The 24,751-nt window shown below is 39.1% G+C and overlaps 1 protein-coding gene across 3 annotated transcripts in view; it reads right to left on the bottom strand.

The window, feature by feature from the left end:
• The window catches only part of HOOK3 (hook microtubule tethering protein 3), a 93,778-nt gene that overhangs the window by 16,316 nt on the left and 52,711 nt on the right, over positions 1 to 24,751 (bottom strand). For all 3 annotated transcript variants that reach the window (XM_068929072.1, XM_068929071.1, XM_068929073.1), the window contains 10 exons: positions 24,031 to 24,171; positions 22,887 to 23,088; positions 19,291 to 19,401; positions 16,323 to 16,410; positions 15,614 to 15,683; positions 13,788 to 13,928; positions 10,415 to 10,502; positions 4,992 to 5,026; positions 4,055 to 4,137; positions 2,182 to 2,282 (listed from right to left, as the gene is read on the bottom strand). In XM_068929072.1, coding sequence (XP_068785173.1) covers positions 2,182 to 2,282; positions 4,055 to 4,137; positions 4,992 to 5,026; positions 10,415 to 10,502; positions 13,788 to 13,928; positions 15,614 to 15,683; positions 16,323 to 16,410; positions 19,291 to 19,401; positions 22,887 to 23,088; positions 24,031 to 24,171 — 1,060 coding nt within the window. The remainder of the gene's footprint in view (positions 1 to 2,181; positions 2,283 to 4,054; positions 4,138 to 4,991; positions 5,027 to 10,414; positions 10,503 to 13,787; positions 13,929 to 15,613; positions 15,684 to 16,322; positions 16,411 to 19,290; positions 19,402 to 22,886; positions 23,089 to 24,030; positions 24,172 to 24,751) is intronic.

The following is a 24,751-nucleotide window of genomic DNA, read 5'->3' as shown; positions in this document are numbered from 1 at the left end:
CTGTTCTCTCTTACACGACTGTCAAACAATATTGCTGATAGGAAAAACTGACACCTACGAGGTTCACAGAAGCACTTCCTACCCCATCTGCACTATACTGGGACCACAGTGGAGGAAATGTTTTCTCAAAGGCCCTTCCTATAGCTAAGGGTTATCTACCTGTTTCCTGCCAATTTTTCACTCAGCGTTCAAGTTCCGTTAAGACAAGGAGCATCCTATGGTGCACGCACGATGACTATGCTACTAAATAAGATGCAGCAATATCCAGTTACATTCTGAAGTGACATCCATCGCAGGTAGCATTTGTGTGCTAAGAAGCACGGAGCTAAATCACAAACAAGTCCAGTAAAAGGTCTAGATTCCTAAGTTTGCCCTAGAAAATAGCAGAAAACTTCCTAAAAACCTGTGGATACAGGGAGAGAGATTTCATATTTTTTTCTACTTATTTTACAACGGGGAGGACCCCAAGCACTGAAATAAAATAATCCTCTACATTTTAGTAAGTCATTTCTACTGGATGATACTCATGGAAGAAGCCTCGTAAGAAAGTGCACTGTGTTTCTAAGAAAATATGTATTGGAGTTAAACGTAACTTCTAAAGCGGAAGGCTATAATAATTGTATCCATCTTCACAAAAAAAATAGTGAAAAGTTGATGAGAAGACCACAAAAAGGTAACCTAACTGAAAAATTATTAATGCTACTATTGTATAACTCACCCTACGTTAACACAGCACTTACAAACCACCAAGTCCTACTGAAAGAGTAAATCGTACATCTCTTCCGTTAGAATACTCAGAAGCTGACAGCAACACAAGGTATAAAACAGAAAAGAAATACGACTTGTTGAGATTTCAAAAAGCCTTTGAAATGTCACAAGAAGTCACTTAGGAAGCTATGTTTGAAACCATAATATCGCCATTACAAAGCTGACAGTGACCCTCATCCTGAATTTCATGCTTTAATAACAGCCTCCTTCTCTCCAGAAGCATATATGAAGTAGAAGGGAAAAATGGTGAAAGTCAGTAGAGCTCTCATAGGTGGCTCAGTTAAAAAGATTACTTTATTTAGAAAAAGAAACAAAATACACACTAAAAAGGTTTCTAAACCAGAAGATGAACAGAAAGCAGGGCAAGAGAAAGAAAGTAAATCCAAATTTAAATCAGTAAAGATGACACCAGCACACGTCCAATTATCTCTGGCTGTAAGCTCTGAGGATTACGACTGACAAGAGTTTGGCAGAGCCCAAAAAAGAAAAAAAAAAAGTAATTTATGTGAGCAATTAAATCTGAATGAAATATACAGCAGCTAAAAGCCACATTTGTAAAATGATGTATCAAATTACCTGCTCCAGGTAAGAGAGGTATGATTGACTGCACACCATGGGAAGCTTACCTCACCCAGAAGCACACGTGAAAGAGATGTAGTCACACATATAGGAAAAAAACCCAAACTTCTCCTTCCCTTTGCACCCATTCGTGTCTAACAAAAGAAGCCATGCTGATGAAAAGCAGGGCTTGTTGGTTCAGGTCAGTACTTGATGGCACTGAACTACACTCCTGTGTGTACAAAGAGATGTAACTCTTCATGACAATTGTGCCAGAAGTCCCATGAGCAAATGCCAACTGAACGGCATTTTTGCTCACAGAGCTTTCTCCTTTTGGGTTGGTATATATGGGTCATTTTCTGATTCTGGAATACCACACAGCTGTTTTGGTTATTTCTATACCACTGGTCCTAGTGAGGACATTGCTTCAACCAATCTACATCATTCACTGACCAAAGTCTGGAAGAATTTCCACAGAGAAACAGCACTGGAAAGGGTTTAACACACTCTCCTTATCATCAGCTGGCACTTGTTATCCTTAAGGAGCTTTGTCTGGGTAACTCTTGAAAATCTGTAGCAGTGGATGCACATGCGCAGGGTTAACAAAAGGGGTTTTGGATAGGTAGCAAAAGGGGATGATCACAGATTAAAAAAAAAAAGAGAGTAAAAGTGTCTGCAGAAGAAGAAATCAACATTAAGCACTATGGTGGTAAGAAGATGTAAAGAAATTCACTAGGCCTTTTCTTTGTCTTGCTACTGTAAATACAGATATCTCACTTCATTTTATTCCTGCAGAGTGGAGGTGTGGTGCAGCCTATCCGAGAGGGATCATTAATACAGAACAAAGACACTTACGCTCTTGGCCTTTTCCAAATACTTTTTGTATCGCTCTTCCATTTGCTTCATTTCTTCCTCCTTTTTCCGCAAAGCTTCTTGTAACTCTTCAATTTTCAGTGCTTTTTGTTAGGAGACACACATTGAAGACGAAAATAATTATATTGTCCTTATTTTCATGTTAATCAGACATTAAAGGCACAGCTTGGACTTATTTCAGGTAAGAAAAGCTTACACATGGAATCTGATATAGAAGCTGCAACAGGTTTAACTACTGAACAGTTCAGCAACACACGAAAAATGTGTACCCCTCTATAATCTCATGAGGTAGCTGTTCTGTACAAAATTTTTGCCTGCTTAAATCAGGAAAAATTAAATGGAAATGGAATCATAAATCGATAACATTATTGAACTGACTTAGAAAAATGAGTTTGTTGCCGCATTTTAGATTTCAAAGTATCCTAGTACTGTGACTCAGATAATTAAGAGTTTATCTGTTCTAACCGAGAGGCAGGATTCTGGACGTGCAGGACTTTGGCTCAGATCTTCTGTACTGTAACATGGAAAAAGGTTTTGTGACGAAGAACTATGACACAAAAATACTCATTTTTTTCCCCCCCCAGATCTTCTCAAGTGGCAATACAGACCAGCAGGACTGCACAACTGCACAACCCTTTCCTTTGCTTATATAAAAATATGCTGAGTCACTACTGCTTGTACAAACTACACATCATCTCAGATCTCAGAAGAAGATCGATTTCATCATCCTGGATCAAAGAGCACATAACAACTGATGCCTGGTTCTCAGACAACGTTAGAATGCATCACCTTCATTTTGCATTGCTCAAGGTACAGCTAGAGGCACAAATACTTTTATCCTATCGAGACAAAAGCTCAGACCTCGATTTTTAAAAAAGCAGCTTGTAATTCCCGTAAAGGAGGTACAGAAGCCTTAACATGTCCTAGTCAGGGACTCAGAACTAACTGCTGTTAAATGCTCTCATATTCAGGCATATCAAGTCTGAAACGGTTACAGGGTTGGTTCTTAGCCAGGGTTCTTCATGAAGTCCCTGAACTTCACCTCCAAGAGTTCTAACATTTTTAAGAAGTGAAATTTTATAATATGTTCTGTGGTTGTAACTCAGCGCTAACGAAAACTCTTTTTGGATCTAGAATTTACATAATGAATTCTAAAGTGGTATTACAATCTTCCCAGACTTTTGCATGAATAAAATTGCTTTGATATTAATCAAATAAGCTACACTGGCATCAAGTATTTGGGTTTTTTGGTAATAAGTAGGCTTGACAAACAACTACCTATCTCCTTCACTGTTTCTCAGGATATAGGCAGAATCAACGATATAACGTACCCATCAGCCATTTGCAACTGGATGCTGGTGCGTGGCTGTGATCTGACCTATTGGCAGAAACTCTACATTCTCATAGACCTACGTCAAAAAAAATTTTCTCGAGTTGCAACAATGATCACTCTGCAATCTGAAAACATACTGAAGTAATATATATACTGGGAATAAAAATAACCTGGAGGTGGCAGCAAGGGTTTCTTAAAATAGGGTATCAGGAAACATGACAGAGTTCTTAACAGCTAAGGTTAAATGACTGGTGATGAACAACACTGACTCAGTACTTCTACGGCCACTGTCATTTCTTACTATAGCGGGCTCTAAAACACGATCTACTACGCTTCAAGAATTAAAAAGTATCTATTTGGTTTCCATAACGTCCAGAAAAATTAACACACTGTTAATGCCATTTAAAATGTACGTTTTGTTTGTTTTACACCTTCTATAGATATTAGAGTAAAAGACCTTGATGACCTGCATATGAATTACTAGACAATGAAAAGAAATGGAGCATGTATCAGTAAACTCACAACTGTTATTACATCTTGGTTCCAAGTCCTCAATAATAGCTCGTTTCTTCTGTAGCTCATTGTTAGCTTCATGGAGCTTCTCACTGTTACAAACCACAAAAGCATATATTGTTTTCTCAATATTCTTACTGTGTCTGAATGAAAATTACGTGGCAGAAAATACCCCTCAGACAGTCAGCATGATTGACTTTTGGCTGTAGGGTTCGAGGAGAAATGACAGGTGGATCAATGCCACCATGCAAATGTTTGTAAAATAAACAAAAAAAGTGTTATGGTATTTGAATAATTGTAACAACAAACAGCTTCATTCTCAGCCCAGAATTATAAACCTATTTTAGAACTTACAGTAAATTGTACAACGCATGCTTGCAATGAACACTGGTAACAGAGATTACATTAAGGAAGCCTGGCTTAACCCCTATGCAACAGAAACTACACATATTTTGGTAAGCTAGGTAATAAGTGAACAAGGCTACTCGTTTAGTAAACTGCAAAATTAAAAGCAGAACAAAATTGAAACACTAACTAAAACGCTATCTTTTATGCCACAATATATACTACAAGGTAAAAAGGTAAATTTGGTTTACATCTAAATAGTTTCCTCAGAGCAAAATGAGTTATTCCTCTGGAATAAGGATTTACATGACATTAAGTAAAGTTTTCTAACCACCACAAAACGATGGTTCGTTCACAGCTCCTTCTACTTGGGTAAAGGTTTTCTCTAAAAGAAAATAACAAATAACAAATCCCCTGATATTCCTGTACTGTCTACATTTCTCTTTATATATATATATATATATGTATATATATATATATCTTCTAGATGTATTATTGAGTGTCTGCCCTCCCACTGCTGTCAATGCTTAAGCATCTGCTTCCATACGGAAAAACAAATCATTTCATATGGTAAACAAAGACAGACAGACAAAATACTTACAGATGTTCTTCTAGTTTCTTTTTCAGAAGAACTGACTAAAACAGAAAGTTAAATGTGTCATTTTAATACACTGTGGAGCTTTAATATGATCTCAGTTAATTTAAACATATAATTTTGACAACAGTAATCAAAATTCAACTCTTTTACTTCACTCAGTTCTAGATCATAATTAAGAGCCCTAGATCATAATTAAAAGCCATCCTCTGTGGTAGCTATTCTTCCTTTGATAGCTAGGTAACTTTCCTGAAATTAGAATGCTTTATAAATTTACAAATATTTTCCTGGGAACCGGATCAGTTCCCAGGAAAGACTGTAAATGACAAAATTCTATGGCAGTTGTTTTCATGTCTTCAGGATTCAGTACTTCTGTAGATTAGACTCAACAAATGTATTGGAAATTAGAAAGTGCAATAAAATTTGCTGGAAGAGCTGTCCTACCAATGTAGCAAAGCAATGTGCACAGAGACTTACTTGAAGGAAGTTCCTGTCCTCATAGAAATTAGCAGGAGTAGGGTGTCACTGACTGGAGCATGGCAGAAATGTTAGTCTCAACTGCTCTACTTTCCCTGTTTCCTCCTTTAGTGTTTGTTTACAGGCACGTAAATATCATACAACTTACAGTGTTCCACTTTTTGGTTAAATCACATTTGGATAAGCTCTTTAAATATAATCTTCAAAGAAAATTTTAGTTTAATCCTAAACTCACTTTGCACACAGTGAGCGTCTTTCAAAAAGCAAAATCCATGTCTATAAACTTAATGTAGTGTTAAGTAAATAGAAAGCCATACTCACAATAGCCTTGAGCAGAAGCCCATGCCAAGAAACAGAGATGACATTAGTACAAAGCAAAACAGCAGCCAACAGAAGAAATATTTAGTTACTCATGAACAGAAAAAGTTAAAGCTATGCGTTTTTTCAAACATGCACGTTTTTCTCCTCTGTTCTCATCAGCAGTTTCATCCTGTAACATTTTCTAAAACGTTTCACTAAAAACAAAGATATAACAATAGGAAAAAAGCACATTGGTAAATCATTTATTGAAACCATGAATTCAAAGGAGAGCAAGTGCTGTTTTGAAAAGTCATTTTAAAACAAAAGTCACACTAGTAACAAAACGGAAGAAAATACGCAGTCCACGGGGCTACAACCAACATGAGGAGATGCATAGATTTTGGTGGAGTGATTGTGAATCGTGGTATTTTCACACGGATTAAATACAAACGCAGACTATTTAAGTCAGAGACAGCCTTTTTGTTTTGTTTTTATCCAGTACCAATCACAGTGGGGCTCTAGCATGTGACTGATGCTCCAAAATGCTACCACAATACAAGATAAAAATCAAAGCGACTTCACTGCTTTTCCTGCCAATACTCTTCCAACACCGGGTCAAACATACAGCCAATTTGAGTGTGCAGCCCCCCCAAAAGCCTTTAGCTTTGTTGTAGCATAAATACTTCAAAATACTGTCTTTGATCACATTCTTGTGTCATGCCCTTTGATTACTTCAAAGCTGCATTTTCTTACTGCACTATAAAGAGGCAGCGGAGAGCAGGAAAAGTACACCAATGGGACTCCACTGACTTCAGAGACACAAAAATTTAGAGCAGCTAAGGATCTGAAGGTTTTGGCCATTTGGCTTTCTCTTTTCCAGCCCTCCGAAGAACGGCAGCGATACCACCTCTTCCATACCGATAAATGGTTGTATGCATCTTTCTGTCCAACAGAGTGTTTAAATCCACAAGGTCACTTACGCGTGATCCCTTAAGGGACTATTTATTGATTTAGTTAAGGAAGGAAAAGGTTGGCTGCAGTGCCATTTTCCTAGGGATTTTAAGAAAGTGAAAAGTGACCTCAGCTTTTGGTTTGGGGCTTTGCATTGCACTCGGGCTTATTTCAGTAGGGACATGAATGACCCCTTGCCAAAACTGTTTCCACTGGCATATGCTCATGTTAGTTGCATACTACCAGGACTTCTCCCTTCCATATAGACAGATCAAATGTTCTCATGGACAAGAAACCAACAAAGATTCACAGTGCAAACAATTTAAAGAAATGGGACAGAGTTTACCCAGGTAAAAGATAAGGCAAAAGGTGCTTTCAATGTCCTATGGTCATATTCTGTCCTTTAACGAAGTCAGGCTCCTTAGGGCACAGATCCTGTGACTTACACACACACTTTACCCACACAAACATCCTGCCTATGCATGTAGCAAGATACATAAATTCAAAGAAATAACAGTGAATTACTTTAAAAACAGGCTTTTATTTATTTATTTTTTTTTAAAGTCATAGCCTCAGAGTCAGATTTCTGGACCTTTTGTGCATAACAACTAATTCCTATAGAAGCTGTTCTTGAACAGGAAGAATATAGCTTAAAAACAAACAAACAAATAAAATTAAAAGTTTTATCTAATTTTGAGCTAGCTTCACACTTAACTTTATTCAAAGGTTCTGTTCATTTATAATAAAAGAACATTTCTATAATAAAACTGTAAAAACTAGCAAGCATAAAACAGCTACTTTGCTTTTTTCTTGCAAATGTTAAACAATTCCACTTATGAAACCCCAGAAAAAATATTTATCGGGTGATTTTAGAAAATAGATATCCTCTCCAATATTTATTTGCTATCTTTCCCATATATCAAAAAAAAAAGAGGGAAAAAAGACTTTTTGCTGGAAATTTATTGCATGCTTACGCACATTAAAGAAAGAGGTTTATAACCTTTTAGGGGGGACAAATTTTGGTTTTGCTCTGCATATTAAGGCCAAGCTCTGTCCTGAGGTTGGGCTAAATGAACGGGATGTGAGAAACTACTGCACGTGACATCTCAAAACTGGTGGATGTGACAGGTAACAGCGTGAGAAGCAAACGAAAGTTACAGACAGCAGCCACGAGGGATGGCCAGATTTCACAGGCAGCTAAGAGTTACGCGCGAAGTGACTGAACTTCCTAGGTAACTGTGAACAGACACAGAGAGTATCTGGGAACTTTCAGGGAACGGATGCTAACCAAATCCACAGGACCTAGTAACTGTGTATCAGTAATAACATATAAAGCCAACATTGCCAACGTAACCGTGGGAGATACCAGCTTTGGGTGCAGATGCATTTAGACTGGGTCCAATAGGGGAAGACATACTTAAGGTTGGATTGTTCGTTTGGGAAGGTAGTAGGGCCAAGAAAGGGAGAACAAGGATGGAGAAAGGGAGAGTCAGGAAATGGGGACAGGGATAATAAGGTATACAAATGATGTCACCAAGGCTGTTCAGGGCTACCTGCTGAACAGTCCTGCACCTGATCACTGCATCCTAGAGATGGACAATGCATCAAACCTGCTCTTCTGCCCATATCATCCGTAACTGACTCAATTCTGTCGTCGGGAGTCGACAGAATCGTTGGGGGCAGCCTCTCCCTGCAACACCCAGGATGGACTAAGCACGCATCCCAACATGATGTGTCAGTACCCACTCCAGACCTAACTTTGGCTTCCTAACTCCTTCAACTTCAGTACAGAAACTAAAACAGCTTCCCCATTTGGGTCTTGGCAAGCACTATAAGTACTTAATTTCCAGCGGTACTTCCTGGGCTGAGATATGCTTTTTGTGCAATCTTAAAAACTATTTCAACATAGAAAATAAATAAATAAAACAACTCCCTCCCACCCCTGCCAAACCCTCATCACACCCTTCTGGACTGAATACAAAAGGAAACTTCAGGTTTCCAGGCTGATCATGCTTCCATTGTAAATGTACCAAAATAAGAATTTTATTGCACTGTTTTGGAAAGTTGAGAACTGGAAGAAACATACTCGAAGTTATCAGTGAACTGCATGCTATGTCCTTCCTTATCCTTTTACCCATGTTTCTAAAGGATTGTTCTTTTTCTAAGGATAGCTTAAGGATAACACAGGATGAACCAACACAACTCAGTGTGCCCTCAAAGCTGGGTTTAACTTTGAGGCTGGCCCTGCTTTGTGTGTGGATGAGTTGTCCATACCTCCAGAGGTCTCTCCAACCTTAAGTATTCTGTGATGCTACGCTTCTGCTTCTGTAAGAGTAAGTGCAGACCTATACACCAAACTCTACAAGATAGGCCATGGTCAGACCTACACAGAAGCCAGGAATGCAGCTCTCACACCATAAACTTTTGCTCTGCTTCAGCAGGCCTGCCTCATACACGCAACAAGTCGTGCAACTCCACGGGGTCGTGATGGGTTGTATTCTGCTGTTAGCAGAACTACCTCAGATTATGCCTACACAGGCTGTAACCAACCTCACTGAGCGCACTGCAAGACATAACCTAAACTGCTGTCCAAACCAAAGCCTCCAAAAGGGAGGGAATTAAAACTGTAATAAATAAAGCTGTGTTTACACACTTAGGATCTGAGAATAATTTTCACATTCTTACTCACCCTGATAAATTTGAAATGACCTATAATCAAGACACCAAAGAATATCTTAGACTCACATAATAGTATGGACCTTTTTAAAAATGATTTCTAAGTTACTTCGAAAAATATTCTCACTGGAGCCCTACAAGGAGGTTTACTTTCATATAGTTTAATCTAGGAATGAAAAGGATAAATTAAATTAAATTAAATACACTCTTAAACGAAAATAAGCAGCTAACAAAAACTTTTATTGTTTCATCCAAATTAGTTAAAATAAAAACACAAAAATAGAAAGCAATATACTACAACCTGTTGCCAATTAACAAGGAAATGCAATCAGACTGTGAACGTACAGCGTGGATGCACCTTCCCCCAAATCACCACTTCCAAGAAAGTTCTAGAGCTGCTTCTCTCAAATGCATGAAATAGCAAAAGCAATTTTTGAGTGGAAGACTGAAAGTTGTTTTTCAACACTAACTCTGCCACAGTCTATATTTTCATATTTAGAATATGTTACACTAAGGGATCCATCACTTGACGTTTTTAGTTTTGACTTGCATGCTTCTTGCATTAATACATTTATATCAGCAATTAGGGGGCTTCCATTGGCAGGAAAGGCTTTTACTTCCATCAAGAAAAAGTAAAACAAAAGTAACTTAAGATAATTTATTCTAACATGGAGAATTAATATGTTTGTAATTCCCTGTAGAAGTCTCTGTTATAGTAAAGGAATTATAATAATGCTGAACTCCCTGCTGGAAAGTCATATTGAATCAAATGAAACCTATTTGATTCCTTCTCTACATAGGACATTTTTATATATATATATATATTTTTATGACAAATGTCTTATGTCACATGTCTTATTTAGACAAATATAATTCAATGTTAAGGCCCTAATAGTGAATATGGAAAACTATTGGAAATCTCCTTCTCCATATTTCTTCACAACAAGCAGAAAGTGTTACATAAAGCGGAATGTTTGAATAATGATAACTACCTGAATGCAAGTTTGATGCACATTTCTACTTACATCTTCAGCTTTTGAACCTTGATCCTGCAAAGATTTTTGTAGTTCTTCAACCTGGGATTGTACTTCTAGAAGTCTCTGATTTACCAACCTAAAAAACAGATATCATCCCATTTTTCAGAAAAAAAAAAAAAAAAAAAACAGCCGCAAGATAAATCCTGAGACTTTCAGAACCATCTTTTCAGGTAATCTATATAAGATATGGAACTCTGTTTTATTCACTGAAAATTTACCACAGTAGTTAAAGCATGCAGCAGTTTCAGGGATAATAGAGTGTAGTCTCCCAGAATATTCTGAAACTTTTCCAAGACAACTAAGGTAGATGTAGGTATGGCAAGAAATTACTTCTACATAGATGCAACAGAAATTTCTACTAGCTTATTGCTTTTACACAACCACAGAATCACAGAAATTCACAGGCTGGGAGGGACCACTGAGGGTCATCTAGTCCACCACCTACTAAAACATGTCCAGCTAGAGCAGGTTGCTCAGAACCGTGTCCAGTCAAGGCTTGAGAGGAGGGCCTCTCTTCCAGCAGCTGGACACCCTTCTGGGGAATTTTTTTTTCCTCTTATGTTCAGTCAGAATTTTCCATGCTCCAGCTTATGTCTTCTGCCTCCTGTCCTTCCAGTATCCATCTCAGAGGAGTCTGGCTCTGTCTTCTTTACACCTTCCTATTCTTGTCTCTTCTTAAGGCCAAATCCAGTTCTCTCAGCTTCTTCCTGCATGTCACATGCTCCAGAATTTCATTATCTTAGTAGCCTTCTGCTGGACTTACTTCAGTATGTTAATCCTGTCTTGTACTGGGGAGCCCAAAACCGCATGCTGCATCCAGATGCAGTCTCACAAGCACTGACAAGAGGGAAAGAATCACTTCCCTCCAACAGCTGTCTGGGGCTACAGGGCTCCTGGCTGACACACTCCCATTCGCTGCCCACCAGGACTCCCAGGGCTTTTGCCACGGAGCGGCTTCCCACCTGCTGGCCCCAGCCTGCACCATTGCTGGGCTCCTTCCACCCACGAGAAGGGCTTGACATTTGCCTATGCTGAGCTCCAGGATGTTCCTGTCAGTCCATTTCTCAGACTGTTGAGGCCCCTCTGAATAGCAGCTCTCCCTGTGAGCATATTGACCACTGCCACGGCCTGGTATCATCCTCAAACTTGCAGAGGATGCACTCCCTCCCATCATTCAAGTTGGTAATAAACATGAGGTACAGTAACAATCCTGCTGTTGACTCCTGAGGAATCAGCTGCCATTTGGACATTGTACCGCTGACGACGACCCTTTAAGCCCAAAAGTCCAACCGATTTCTCACCCATCTTACATCCACTTATTCAGTCCATAGCTGACCATTTCAGCTATAAAGATACCACGGTGGACCACGCCAAAGGCCTCACCAAAGCTAAGGTAAGCAACATCCACTGCTCTCCCCTTCTTCACACAGCCAGTCATCTCATTGTAGAAGACAAACAGGTTAGTCGGGTTTGATTTGCCTTGGGTAAATCTATGTTGGCTGTTTCCAATTACCTTCTTGTCCTTCAAAAAGATTCCAGGAGAATCTGCCTCATGAGCTTCCCAGGGACTAAGATGAGGCTGACCATCTTAGTCAGCCTCGTCAGACTACCAGTCTGTAGTTCCCCGGACCCTCTTTCTTGGCCTTCCTGAAAGTGAGTGTGGCATTTGCCTTTTTTCAGGCATCTGGAACCTTTCCTAATCACCATGACCTTTCAAAAATGATACACAGCAAGCCTTGCAATGATAACAGCCAGATCCCTTAGCACCCTAGAACGCTTCCTATCTGGTCCCATAGACATATATATACCCACTGGCTTGAGTACTCCTTAACTGTATCTTCCTTTATAGCAGGTAAAGCTCCATTCTCATAGACTCGGTCAATACGCTCTGTGACCCGAGAGGACAGACATTTCCAGTGAAAACTGAGACCAAAAAAAAAAAGCACTGAACCTCCGCCTTTCCCATATCCTTTGTCACTAGGTCCCTGTTTGATTAAGCACTGGATCCACTTTTTCCTTTCCTTTTGCTGCCAAAGTACTTACAGAACCAATCAAATCCTGTCCTCTCATCTTCCTTCTCCCTTCCACAAAAAAGGATTAGCATAAGGGAAGTTATAAGGTTTCTATATAGGTTAAATCTAAACAGAAAATGAACCATTTTATTCCAGGAGACCCAGTATCTTCAGGTTAAGTGACAAGTCCCAACTCTAATCTTTTAAGAAAATATTAATTTGTTACAACAGTCTTAATATTGTAAGTTAGCTGTATTATAGACTTGAGTTTTGGTACCAGAAGGTCTGAGGATACATTCTAGAGGACACACGGCTGCTTCTGTTTACTGTGTGAGGTGGATTTTTACATCTTTCAGTCTGCCTACCTTCATGGGTTCGACACACATTTATGAACATTAACACTGTCAATTATTGCACAAAAACAGATATACCAGATACACCAGATCCTTCTGCCATTTTAACACAAAACCAGTTTCTTGATGTACTGGAAAACTGCTAGTCACCAGTGCTGTCAAACACGGTAGGATTCCTGCCTGACCATGCCCATGATGCTGATGATCCTTAATTGGGAACTCAGGTACTTTTTTTCAAAGTTGGAGGTGGAAAACCTTTTTTCTGCTTTTGATGAAGCAGCGTGTGTCCAAGTAACTATATTTGTGTCAGCTTGTCTACTGAAAGACCACAAACGGCAGGCTAGCAGCAGCAGATGCCAACCTCTTTCCGACAGTACAGAGAGTAGATAGTACAGCTGCACCCGAACTTACGTGCTGAAACTGTTCTTACTCGTCATAGCATTTTGTAGATGTAGCAAGACAGTTAAAAGCTACTGCCTGCAACAGTGTGAGAATATTCAGAAGTTAAAATCATGAGAAAATTTATATCATCTTGAACTTTCATAAAATACGCATTTTTACAAAAGCTGAATCATCTTGACGGCAGCTCTAATCCCTGTCAAAATACTTCTGAAGAACAAAAAGAGGAAACACAAGAGACGAGGGGAGAATGCACAGGGAACAAATGCATAGTAGGAAGGTATGTGATAGTCTCTTCATTATACTCAGTTTGCAGAAGGAGAATCTGAAGAAATGCATGGTACCTGCTGGGACCCTCTGCATCCTTTCACTTGGAATCCCTTATAGAACTCTTCAGCCCTTCAGGCTCCCGATATTGAAACTGCACTGAAAGGCTAAGTAGCCCAACAGCCTGGCTGAACTATTCTTACAGGGGCTAGTCACTTTAAAAAAAAAACAAAAAAACAGGAGGAACTTTAACCTGACCACAGTCTCCTCCAGTCAGAAGTGTATGGCACTGTTAAAGAGTCATTGGAATAGAGGAGAATATCCCCTTACCTGTTCTCTGTCTCCAGTTCATTCTTCCGTAAATTTGCATCATCAAGCAGGCTCTGCAACAAGGCGATCTTTTCATTGTCAGAACCTTCCTGGTTCAGCTTTAACATCTTATTCTCATGCTGAAGGCGAATGAGTTTCTCCCTAAAAACAGAAATACTATTTGCTAGAAAAAGTACGCTAATTTCTATAAAGAAGAAAACAGTTGACCGCAGGAGGTGTAAAGATAATGTAAAGATCATCTTTACTTCTTTGAGAGAGAAAGGTGAAACAATCGTATCTCTAAGATGCCCAAATTCAGACCTGCTTAGGAGAGATGTAATTGTAGAAAGCACAACAGAAGAAAGTTGCCTGAATGGTCGTATAGATCTCAGACAAACTGGTAAGTACGACAAAGAGATAGGTGTCAAGTATGAAGGGAGGTTGTAATCTCAGTTGTCACTGAACAACTGCATGAACTCGGGCAAGTCACTTCCCCTCTGTTGGCCTGTTTCTCCTCATGTCACTTGACTTGTATATTTAGACCCCAGTTCAACTGACAGCCCACAGAGTGAATCTTGAGTGCCTCTTGAAATTCTCACAAGTCTGCCCCTTTTCTCTGTAAGACAGAAAAAGTCAGCTGAGCAGAAAATCCACTTTGAATACACAGATTCTCCCTTTGCTAATTCAGTCAGTTCAGAGACCTAAGCTCTGTCAACACGGAGATGACAGGAGAGCCGCAGCAGCTATTCCTATGGGTAGGCTGCCTCCTGCAGCCTTCCTACTTCATCAGCAGAAGCAGCAGTCCAGACCTCCAGAGCAGGAAGTACCAGCCTCACAGCAGCCACTGCTACCATCCGCGACTATGAAGTAGACGAGGAGGCCATGTTTAGCAGCTCCAAACAGTCTGCATGAATGTATGCTTCTCTAAAATCCATCTTTAGCTCCTGAAGACGAAGAGACAGTGAATCTCACTGCCGTCATTTACAAGGTGTCATTTAGATATTTAAGGTGTTTAGGGTCCTGTTCTCTCTCTTACAAATCATGTGCAAGGCATCATGCAGTAACTCCGCATGCTAATAATACTGCCTCAAAATAGCACTCTTCTCTGCTGCTCCAGACCAAAATTGAAAGGAATGGCTCTTTGCAGCAGCGTGCAGCAATTCAGTTCTTCCCCATTATCAGCTTGCTAGAGAGAGATCCTTTTACCACTCACAAAAGGACAAGTTTTGACCCCAAACTAAACTTTGCGAGTGTTGAAATAACTGTATCAATATTCGTAGAGAAACACATTTAAAAAAACCCTAAAGAGCTAGCAGATTTCCAAGATGTCGCTGTCCTTTAATGACTTTAATGCAAGTTACAGTGATACCAGGCGTGCTGGTAAGGCTAAACGCAGCCTGCAGCATCTTAAGCCATAGCGATTTCCAGCTCTTTTTCTCCTTCTTTTTAATAGTATATGCCTCTTTTAATGCCATAAAACACATGGAATTTAAATCTCCTCTTCACTTTGACAATTTTAGTGTTTTTCCCTCATACAACACCACTGTTACAAACATTTTTGTCTGTTAACGCGTATATAAGTTGCAGTTATATGAATTCTAAGCAGGAAAAGAGATACAATTTGAGAGGGAAGGGTTTTTTGTTTCTCCTTCTGGAGCACAACAGAAAACTCAGGAGAGGCCAAGTGCATTTTGTCCTAAGCTTGAGGGGTACTGTTGTGTAGAAATCCAAAAGGAGAGAAAATAAACAATAACTGCAGACATTTTCTAATGGTGGAAAAAAGATGAAATTTGTTATTTAGGGACACACTCTAAAGGTTAGGTAAAACAAAGCACGCATCAGCTTACTTGATTTCAGGAGTAACAATTTCTGCTGCTAAACTGTCTGAAGGTTCCTGGCTTCCGAGGGACATCAAACCTGGGTCAGGAAAAGAAAAAGAATTTTAGCAAGAAGATTAGTCATTTTCTTTTAAAAGACTAGAAATAACTTTGTTCTACAAGACTGCAGTTTTAGAGTAATGTTCTTAAGTAAAGGTGAAATGACTCAAAGTCAAGCTATATCAAGAAGGAAAGATAAGCACAACTTCATTTGGAAAACAATCACTATTTCTACCTTCATCCATTCTAGAGAAATAATTTTGTGATGTTTTTCTAATAATTAGTTATTATTAACAATTCTAATAATAAAAGCTACAAAGCTGTTTCCTCATAACACATGGAAATAAATTGCAATACATGAAAAAACTGCATGTACACGTCAGAAAAGTTGTACAATTTTCTCTGGAGAGAGACTGCACATGACCACACAGAAACCAAATCCAGAAACATGTTCTGAAAATATCACACGGGAGAGGAGACTAAGCATGACAAATTTCAGTCCATCAGAAACTTTAAAGCGTTCTCAAATGCTTGCAAAGTTATGAATAAGCAGAAGCAGTTGAGCAAGCAAGCTAAGCTCAGCTGCGTTCTCCTTTCAACACAGGCATACTAAATGCACACGAGAAGACCTCTGTGAACTTTAGAAAAGATTCATTTAATCTCCTTATTTGTCCTTTACCTGAAGTGGTGAGTTGACCTTCCTGCGCTTGTACACATCGGAGTTCTTCAATAGTTTCTTTCAAAGAATCTCTTTCTGTTCTTAACCTCTGAGCAATTGGAAAGAGAATTAGTATTACTCTTGGCACTACAGATCCTTAAAATTAGGCAAGATGCCAGAAGGCACAGCATCAGCACTTAGGAGGAATTTATACACAAATCAAGAGATGATTTTCAAATCAAGGCATCTGAACCTATTCCATAATAGAATAAAGATCAAATACTCCCTAGGAGTACTTGATTCCTTGAGATATCGGGCTATAAGCTACCAAAATCAAGACATCAGTGACACAAAGCGCTGGTGCCAGGGAATAAATGGCATCTATGGGGACCACTCAGCCATCCTCCTTTTTCCCTCACAAGGGGTTGGTTCCAAGGGAAAGGGAAGGGAGATAAGAGACTATAGACTACTTTTCCCTCCTGAAAAAAACAAGATTCAGCCAAGAGGAAGCCAGGAAGGTACACAGTCAACAGAACAAACAGATAGCATTAACTTTACTTTGTCTCTCTTTCAACAATGCAAATCTAAGAAGCAGTTCCACCTCCCCCCTCCTGATGCGTGCCAACTGGCCTTGCTATTCATAAGCAGGTCAGATATGGAAGAAAATCAGTTGCGTGAGGCTCACTCCAAAGAGAACTGAAGAACATTATTGGACCATACTGGAAGCTAGATAGATGTGCTCTTCAGCAGCGTAAGGCCCATACGCTCCCATTTGGCAGAAGTTCCCCTTCGGCAAAATACGAGAAACTACAGGAAGCTTCGAGTAGTTCAAAAGGTTCTCAAGACTCAAATATGAGAGGAGAGAATGACAATTTAAGAGGCAAGTTGTAGGTTGCTCCAAAAATCAGGATGTGTCCAATGTCACTAAAAAGTATGGACAGACCTCAGCTCTCTGAAGGTGCCGAGTTGTATTGGCTGGTGGCTTCTTGCATCTGATCTTGTGAACAGTTTGATTCAGACATACGTGAGCTTAAATGAATCCAGGACTTGGGATTACTTTGGCAAAGAATATTTTGGTGAGTTGGGACAGAGGCGCGTCTCTTGGATTTTTGAAGCCCGTAAGTTGGACACTGGTTCAACTGCTGGAACAATCAGGATAAAGCAGGCATTCAGTCTGCACAGAAAGCCATCTCACAAACCCCGCGTATTACAAAACTGGTTTTAGCACTGCAATAAAAATAGCCACTCAGCAGAAGTGCTCCAAAATTCAGCTGCTGAAAGCAAGGATCCTACAGCCTGATACTATCTGTCAGAAAACAACAAGTTGATTACTCAAATGCCAGAACATTTCAAGGAACAGAGGAAGCTCTAGGGCTTCTTTTGGACGCCGCATAAAAAGTCAACTCACCCAATCGTGTTAGTATTTATCAGTCAACACACCAAACCAGATAGCCAAAGATATCAGACACTTGCTACGGCACTTTGCCAAAACAAACACAAGGACAAAAAATGGCTTTAGTAGCTGCCTCCGGAATATAATTCACAGGATACCACTACATAACTTTCAACCCAATATAAGCAATATTAATAATACATTAGAACGTGTCAATAGGGGAAGAGAAAGAATAGGAAATACAGGAGGAGAATTATTAACACAAATGCTGAGAGACTCCTTCAACTACAGTCTAATTCTCAGAGGAGCCTAACCATTCAAAAAGATGTATTGACATCAACCTCTGCCACAAAAAACACACCACTTGCCAGGTGACAAAACAGAAGCCTACAGCCAGCCACAATGGCCTGAAATTCAGATCCTTTGTGCAAGTTGAAATGGTCCACCAAGCAACAGGTAAGCCACAAACACAACCTTACCATTGTCAAACATAAACTGGAGAAACAAACTTTAAATAAAGAGCAGAGCAGGAAAGAAAATCAAAGCACAATATGATGAACACAACTACTATGAGCATTCCACTCTGAACTGAAGGGGAAAAGGAAGTGATGTCAAGGACAGGTATCCATATTAGTCTGTCAATTTAATAAAACACGGAAATCAAAGACCAATGAACAGAGCACAACCAAGAATTTTCAGTTCAAATGCTATCTAAGTTCAAGAGCTGGAAATTTAGGAAAAGACTGGACAGGAAGATATGTTCAGGGAAACGCCTACAAAGATTCTGCCTGATGGACAGATACACTTATACCTTTAACAAGCCTGAGAAATTGGTAACTGAAAGTGCTGGGGATGTTTTTTGAGCTGTTTTGAATCACTGACATATAGATTCCTAAGAAAGTCAGATGGAAGCAAACTGGTGAGAAACAAGAGTATTCAAGAAAAACCTGAAGGATCAGTCTTGGCAAGAGAAGATCGAGCAGACAAGCTCAAAATCACTAGCAGCATATGACAGAGATGACCCATCCTGTGTATATGTTAGCACTAGACGATAGATCAATGAGGACCTGTCATAAAAGAAGGCAGGACTGCAACAGAAGATGTGTCCTTCTACGAGATTCCTAAACTTCTTGCTACAGCAGTCATGACTCCACAAAGAGAAACACGTTATGTGATGTGTCAAAGAGTGTTACTTGGAAAAAGATCGAGTTTAGTTCTAGGGCAATACTGCAAAAACCCTACTTTTAAGTCGTTTTTCAGAAAATACCAAAATCACCCTTGGCATTTATTAACCTTCTCATGGTGAATGGCCAAGAAACAATTCCAGATACTACGTATGAGTGCTTTTCTTTTTAAAAACACGTTGCATATGTTTTCGTACAGTCACCTTTATTCTCTCTTGTACTGTCCCTAGGTTTAAAAAAGATTTTGAAAACAAACATCAGAAAATTAAGTGAAAAAGACTTCCCAATTTAAAAGCTTGCTTTTAAATTTCCAAGCTTGCTGCGGAAAACTGATTTTGATTAGCACAATTCTGTGTAATAAAGGACATAAAGTTGTTTTTACTACTACCAAACAAAACATCTTGACACTTACATCTTTTTCTTTTTGGAGGCTGTCTACTTTTTCTTTCAGCCGTTTGCATTCATAATCTAATTTATCAGCTTTCTTGGATTCTTCAGATAATCTGTTTTGTAGTTCAACTGCCTGCGAGAACAAGAATCAATAATATGTCTGCAAATATTCATATTCAAACAAAGTAGTCAAGACAAAGAAGTCAGTTACCATGCACCACAAGACATGTTTAAACCAAGTGAAATATTTACCTATAGGACATACTAAAAACTGCTTTCATCAGTTGTTCTGTGTTTCAGCCACCATAGTATTTAAATGTTAGGTCTTACCACAAATAAAAGCAGCAAAAACCATAATGTATTTCAGTATATCTAAAAAATAAAAAAATTAAACCCAAGCATGGTCTACAGAGAAAAGTATATAACTCTACAGACCAAAGAGCCTAGGAAAAGCAGAATAATCCTCCTGCTTTCTGAGAAGCCTAGGAAAAAGAGAAGCCTCTGAAGAAATCAAATGCTCTATGCCTTTTGCCATCTCTGTTTCACAAGCCTCGCTCAGAATTCAACCACCCTTTTATGTGACCAGGTAATTTTTCTTGAGCTGAAATTTTCTTAATTTTTTAATATACTAATTTGAAGATTCAGCCATAGACACATAATCTGTTTTCTTTACTTCAAAAGAAAATACGCTGCTAATAAAGTCTCATATACTCTCAAGCCATAGATTAGCAAAGAGCTTTTAAACTTAGAACAGGAAAAATCTGAAAGGCTAGCAGAAATGCTCAGTGAATGATCAGTGAACAATCAGGCTAATCAGAAAAGTTTCGCCTTTTCACACCTCTCAGACTTTACTGAAGTTCTAGAACTGAGCTTTTGCTAGTAACGTTCATAATGCAGAGAGCATGGAAGCAAGTAAGCTGACCAAAGACTGGCTGCAAATAAGTAAGCTGAAAGAAGACTCAGCTAAAGATGTTCAGCTTCTTCTGGAGTAATACACAAGAAGGCTTTTTTTATGGCTTTCTTCTGGATTCCAGAGAAACTGATTAAATTAAACTGGGAAGCAAAGCAGTTGCCATACCTACGTTAAGGCTGCCAGGCATGTTCTAGTAATCTTTCATTTTCAATACATATAGCTACAGTAAAGTAACTGCCAGACCTGATTTTCTGCATAGCTTTAGTCTTACAATGAAGGACTTTGCTGCTCTTGTTCTTAAATTAAAAGCTGAGTATGGGATGGGGGGCAGGGAGAGTGGAGGAGAGCCTACCGTTTCTGCAATTATCAGAAAAATAACCCAAATGTTAGAGTTGAAAACATGTAGCTTCTTAGCTATGACACCCTTCACTGGGGCTTCCGGAATAACTACAGACACACAAAAACGCAGGCTTTCAACTGTGACTGTGCCCCCCACTTGTAAAATGGGTGTAATCCCACCTCACATGGAAACAAATGCATTAATGTTTGTAATCACTCACAGTAGGATAATGGCACACAGAAAATAGCAGGAGGAAGTAAACAGTCTTGAGTCAGAATTTGGGCAGTGCATAGGAAGACATTCAGCTACATATTCATGCAGAAAAAAAAGAAATAACGAACAGCCATCACATTTCCTGAGCAATATCTGACATGTGGAATGATTAAAGCAGGGATCTTGTGGGAAAGAAAAGTAGGACATACTGTTAAAAATATATCAGAATGCACATGCACAAAGGGGCTGAATTAAGATTACACAATACCATTCCTGGACTCTTCACATTTCAATTTTTCAAGTTGCAACAACAGTTTTGTAAGAAAATACTTATACTCACTTTCAAAAGAGCGAATAAAAAACTCCTAAATAAATGCCATTATATCTCCCAGCACCCTCAACCACTGCTACCCTCATCCCACAAAAACTGCTGGCTGGGGTAAATACAGTAATTTCCTCACAGGTCACTAGAGCAGTTTCAACCAAGCAATTTCATCTACAGAGCACAGAGGATCTAAGCCAAAGTAGCAACTCGTCTGATAACATGACAGATTTCACTACTGGGGCACGCTAGTGCTCAACGGTATAGTATCAGCATCCTTATACCTGCCTTAATTCTTATCATACTACAGGATTCTCAGAAACTAACTTTATGACATTTCACATTCACGCTGTTCTCACATGCGTGCAGCCTCATAACGAGCCCAGCCTGACAAACCTTGAAGGTAAACTGACTCTGTGTGTTCATTCTGAGGTAGCGTAGTAAGGTGAAGGAAACTTGCATCTACCAGGTGAAACATCTGATTTTTAGTTCAGTCTCAGCTAGGGGTACAGTTTTCATCTCTGCTTGTACATACATATCAACAGCTCCCCTGATGTGAAATCTCATCCATAAAACCCAGGGAACGAGGGAGAAAGGTTTGCTGCTGGACAGCCGAAGAATAAATAATAGGGCTGCCCTTTCCAAAAGCCTTACCATCAGTGAAATAAGAGCAACTGGATGCAGATGTCGAGGTTATACAGCTATAACACACGCTCTGCTGTTTAAAGGAGAGAAGTTTGCTACAACCAAACACGATACTACTGGTGCGTGAAAGGCCACTGCCTTCTACCTTTACTTTTCCCTTTGACTATTTCAGCCTTTTTCTTGTCCAGGATTTTTTCTTTTTTTCTCCCCCCTACCCGAGTGGAGTCATTTGGGACTGTATTCCCAATTAGCTCAGGGACCCTGAAACTAATTGCTCTGGCTACTAAAGACAGCCACTTGCAGGGAAACGGCTCTGAAGTTTGAGGAACACACGTTTCTCCAAGGCTTGCAATGTTGTTAGTTGTTGCTTTCGTATCTTTATTCTGCTGTTAAGTGGACGTACAGGGAAGCCTGTAGCATGACCATTCGAGGTTATGAAAAGGCAAGCTACAGAGTGGGCACTGTTTACATTAATAAATCAGGCTTCAGCTGGCCTTGCAACAAAAATCCCACAGTGAGGTCAACTCAATGTAGTGCAGAAGCAGAGAGAAGATAAGAATGTCTTCCACTTTTACAGGAATATGATTACGTGACTCTTGGATAAGCAGGAAAATAAACATACGCTCATTCCAGAGCATGCTGGTGATACATTTGGTATTCTTCTGGGTGCATATAAAAGAACAAAAATGATAAACATCCTCCCCTCTTTATATCTTCTGGACAAAGCTGGACAAATTCAGACATATTAGATAAATTAGAACCTTAAAAAAAAGAGGGAGGGAAAAAAAAAAGAAGAGAGAGAGAGGTTACTTAACCACTGGAATAACTTACCGTGGCTATGGCAGATCCCCTACCAGTGGAAATTAAGTGAAGCATGAATGCTTTTTCTGAAAGACAATGTTCTGTATCAAGCTGCACTACTGAACGTGAGTTGGGAATAATTTTAGCAAACACAACTTGAAATCAGCTAATTTTTGAAAAGTAAGAAATACTGCTTATTGGCAAAGTAAAGTAGGCTTGTAATCATGTGGGAAAGGAACAGAAAAGAAGTATCTACAAAACAAACAACTCTCCCAAATACAAGAAGCTGCTTATTTTGTTTTTACTTTGAGGTGTTAGCCATGCAGTAAAGAGGAAACGCCGAGCAATACAGACAGTTGTTTCACTAGTTACGTCTGTTCTCACCTGTCTCTTGTATGTCTCCAGCTGACTGCGTGCTGCATTTGCCTTCCTTAGTTCTTCCTCCAGGCTCACTGTATTTTGCATGTACATTGTATTCTTCTCTTCTAAGAGTTTCACTTGCCGTCGCAAATCACCCAGGTCTTCCAATTTCTTTTTGTATGATTCTACTTGACTTTCTAACTTGGCCACTTTATCAGAAGAATGCCTGGAGGGACAGATTTGTATCAAATTTGTACTTGGAAACGTAACAAAACCATACGTCCTGAAGCTTCCTCCATATTATGACTGAACGCAAAAGACATTCTGAGACATCAAGGGGAGCACAAGAAAACAATCATATCCTCACATTACTACATGTCTTGGCTTAAGTTGTCGGCTCCCTCCTATCACCATCTGTCAACTAAAAGTGCTGCTGTTGGAAATGCTTTTAGACAATACCATTCTTTCTAACACATCCTCATTTTCTGCTTCCAATATTAACTTACAGTAACAGTTAAAAACTCCTACTCTCCTATCCATTTCTTCCTAATTCTAAACCCATCCTCAGAACCCTACGATTTACCAGGGTAAAGAGTAACATTTTTTGCCCTTCCCTTTGTTTCAACAATAAGCAGGGATAAAAATCACAGTTATCCATCTCCTGGGCAGTCTATGCTTGGCCACAAAGTAGTACTGTGGCAGTTTTGGAGCCTGACTCCTTTTGACAAAAATGTAACACAGGGTTCAATTTATAATATATTCAGGCAATATATTCTCAATCGACCATACGTTGCTTTAAATTATATCCAATTCTAAACTATTCATAGCTTGATTTAAAGCATACATCCTTAGAAAAAATCCTGTGTTTGGAAAACTTAGAGAGAAAAAATAATAAAAATCCAAGGAAGGCTAAGGAAGAAAGAATCCCCACAGCCATACCTGAAAGTGGAACACTAGAGAAAGAGTCCTTTTTGTGCTTATTGCTCTGAGGCTGGATGACTTGAATACATCTGTAACTACCATTTTGATGGCCACAGTACATTTTAGTGCTTGCTTAGAAATTTTTATATTAAAATTATTTTAACACAAGTTTACGAAGACTAATTATATGAATTATATGGATTCAAAGTTAATACATTTAAAAAACGGTTAGTGGAACACAGTTTACCTGAGTACATCTATCTCGTCCTTCAAGGACTGAGCCTCCTCTGCCAATGTAGTAAGCTCTTCTGTCTGTTGTCTCAATTCAGCAATTTCCTTTTCTAGTTCTTCACAGCGTATTCGATAGTCATCTTTGGCAGCTTCTAATCTGTAGAAATGAAGTAAAACAGAAAGCAATTTCTCAACTTGAGCTACTGTCAAGTAATGGAAAGACAAATCCTAGCTTTTTCTGTGGTAGTTATTTTTCACAGAGGCAAGAAATTTCAGCAGAAATTGTCACCCTTTTTTGTCTGGGGTATATGGAGTTTGCACATAAAATCTTTACCCTACAGTTCTGTTCAGCTGGCGAACTCTTTTACACCTTCAGTCATATACACCTGATTGTCAGATGTTCTAAATGATGTAGAGCTCTGATTTTTTTTTTTGATTTTTTTTTTTTTTTTTTTTAGAATCTGTGCCTGTTCAGCATCTCTGAAGAACCAAGCCATTCATTTAGCTATCTGCATTTTGACTAGCCTTTAAAGAATGAAGACCAAATTTCTGCAATGAAGAACTCACGTACGATGTACATAGGGAAAGCTGTATTAATCTGGCAGTGAGCAAAGGGAATAACGAAGAGAAACTTCAGCACAACATTTTTGAATGAATGGAAGAGGACATAAGCTGGCAACATAAAGTGTCACTGTGATTTTGATCTGAAATTAAAATAAAGACATCTAAAAAAGGAG

The sequence above is a fragment of the Struthio camelus genome, chromosome Z (genome assembly GCF_040807025.1).
Source record: "Struthio camelus isolate bStrCam1 chromosome Z, bStrCam1.hap1, whole genome shotgun sequence".
NCBI lineage: Eukaryota > Metazoa > Chordata > Aves > Struthioniformes > Struthionidae > Struthio > Struthio camelus.
This window is presented reverse-complemented; position numbering and strand designations above follow the sequence as displayed.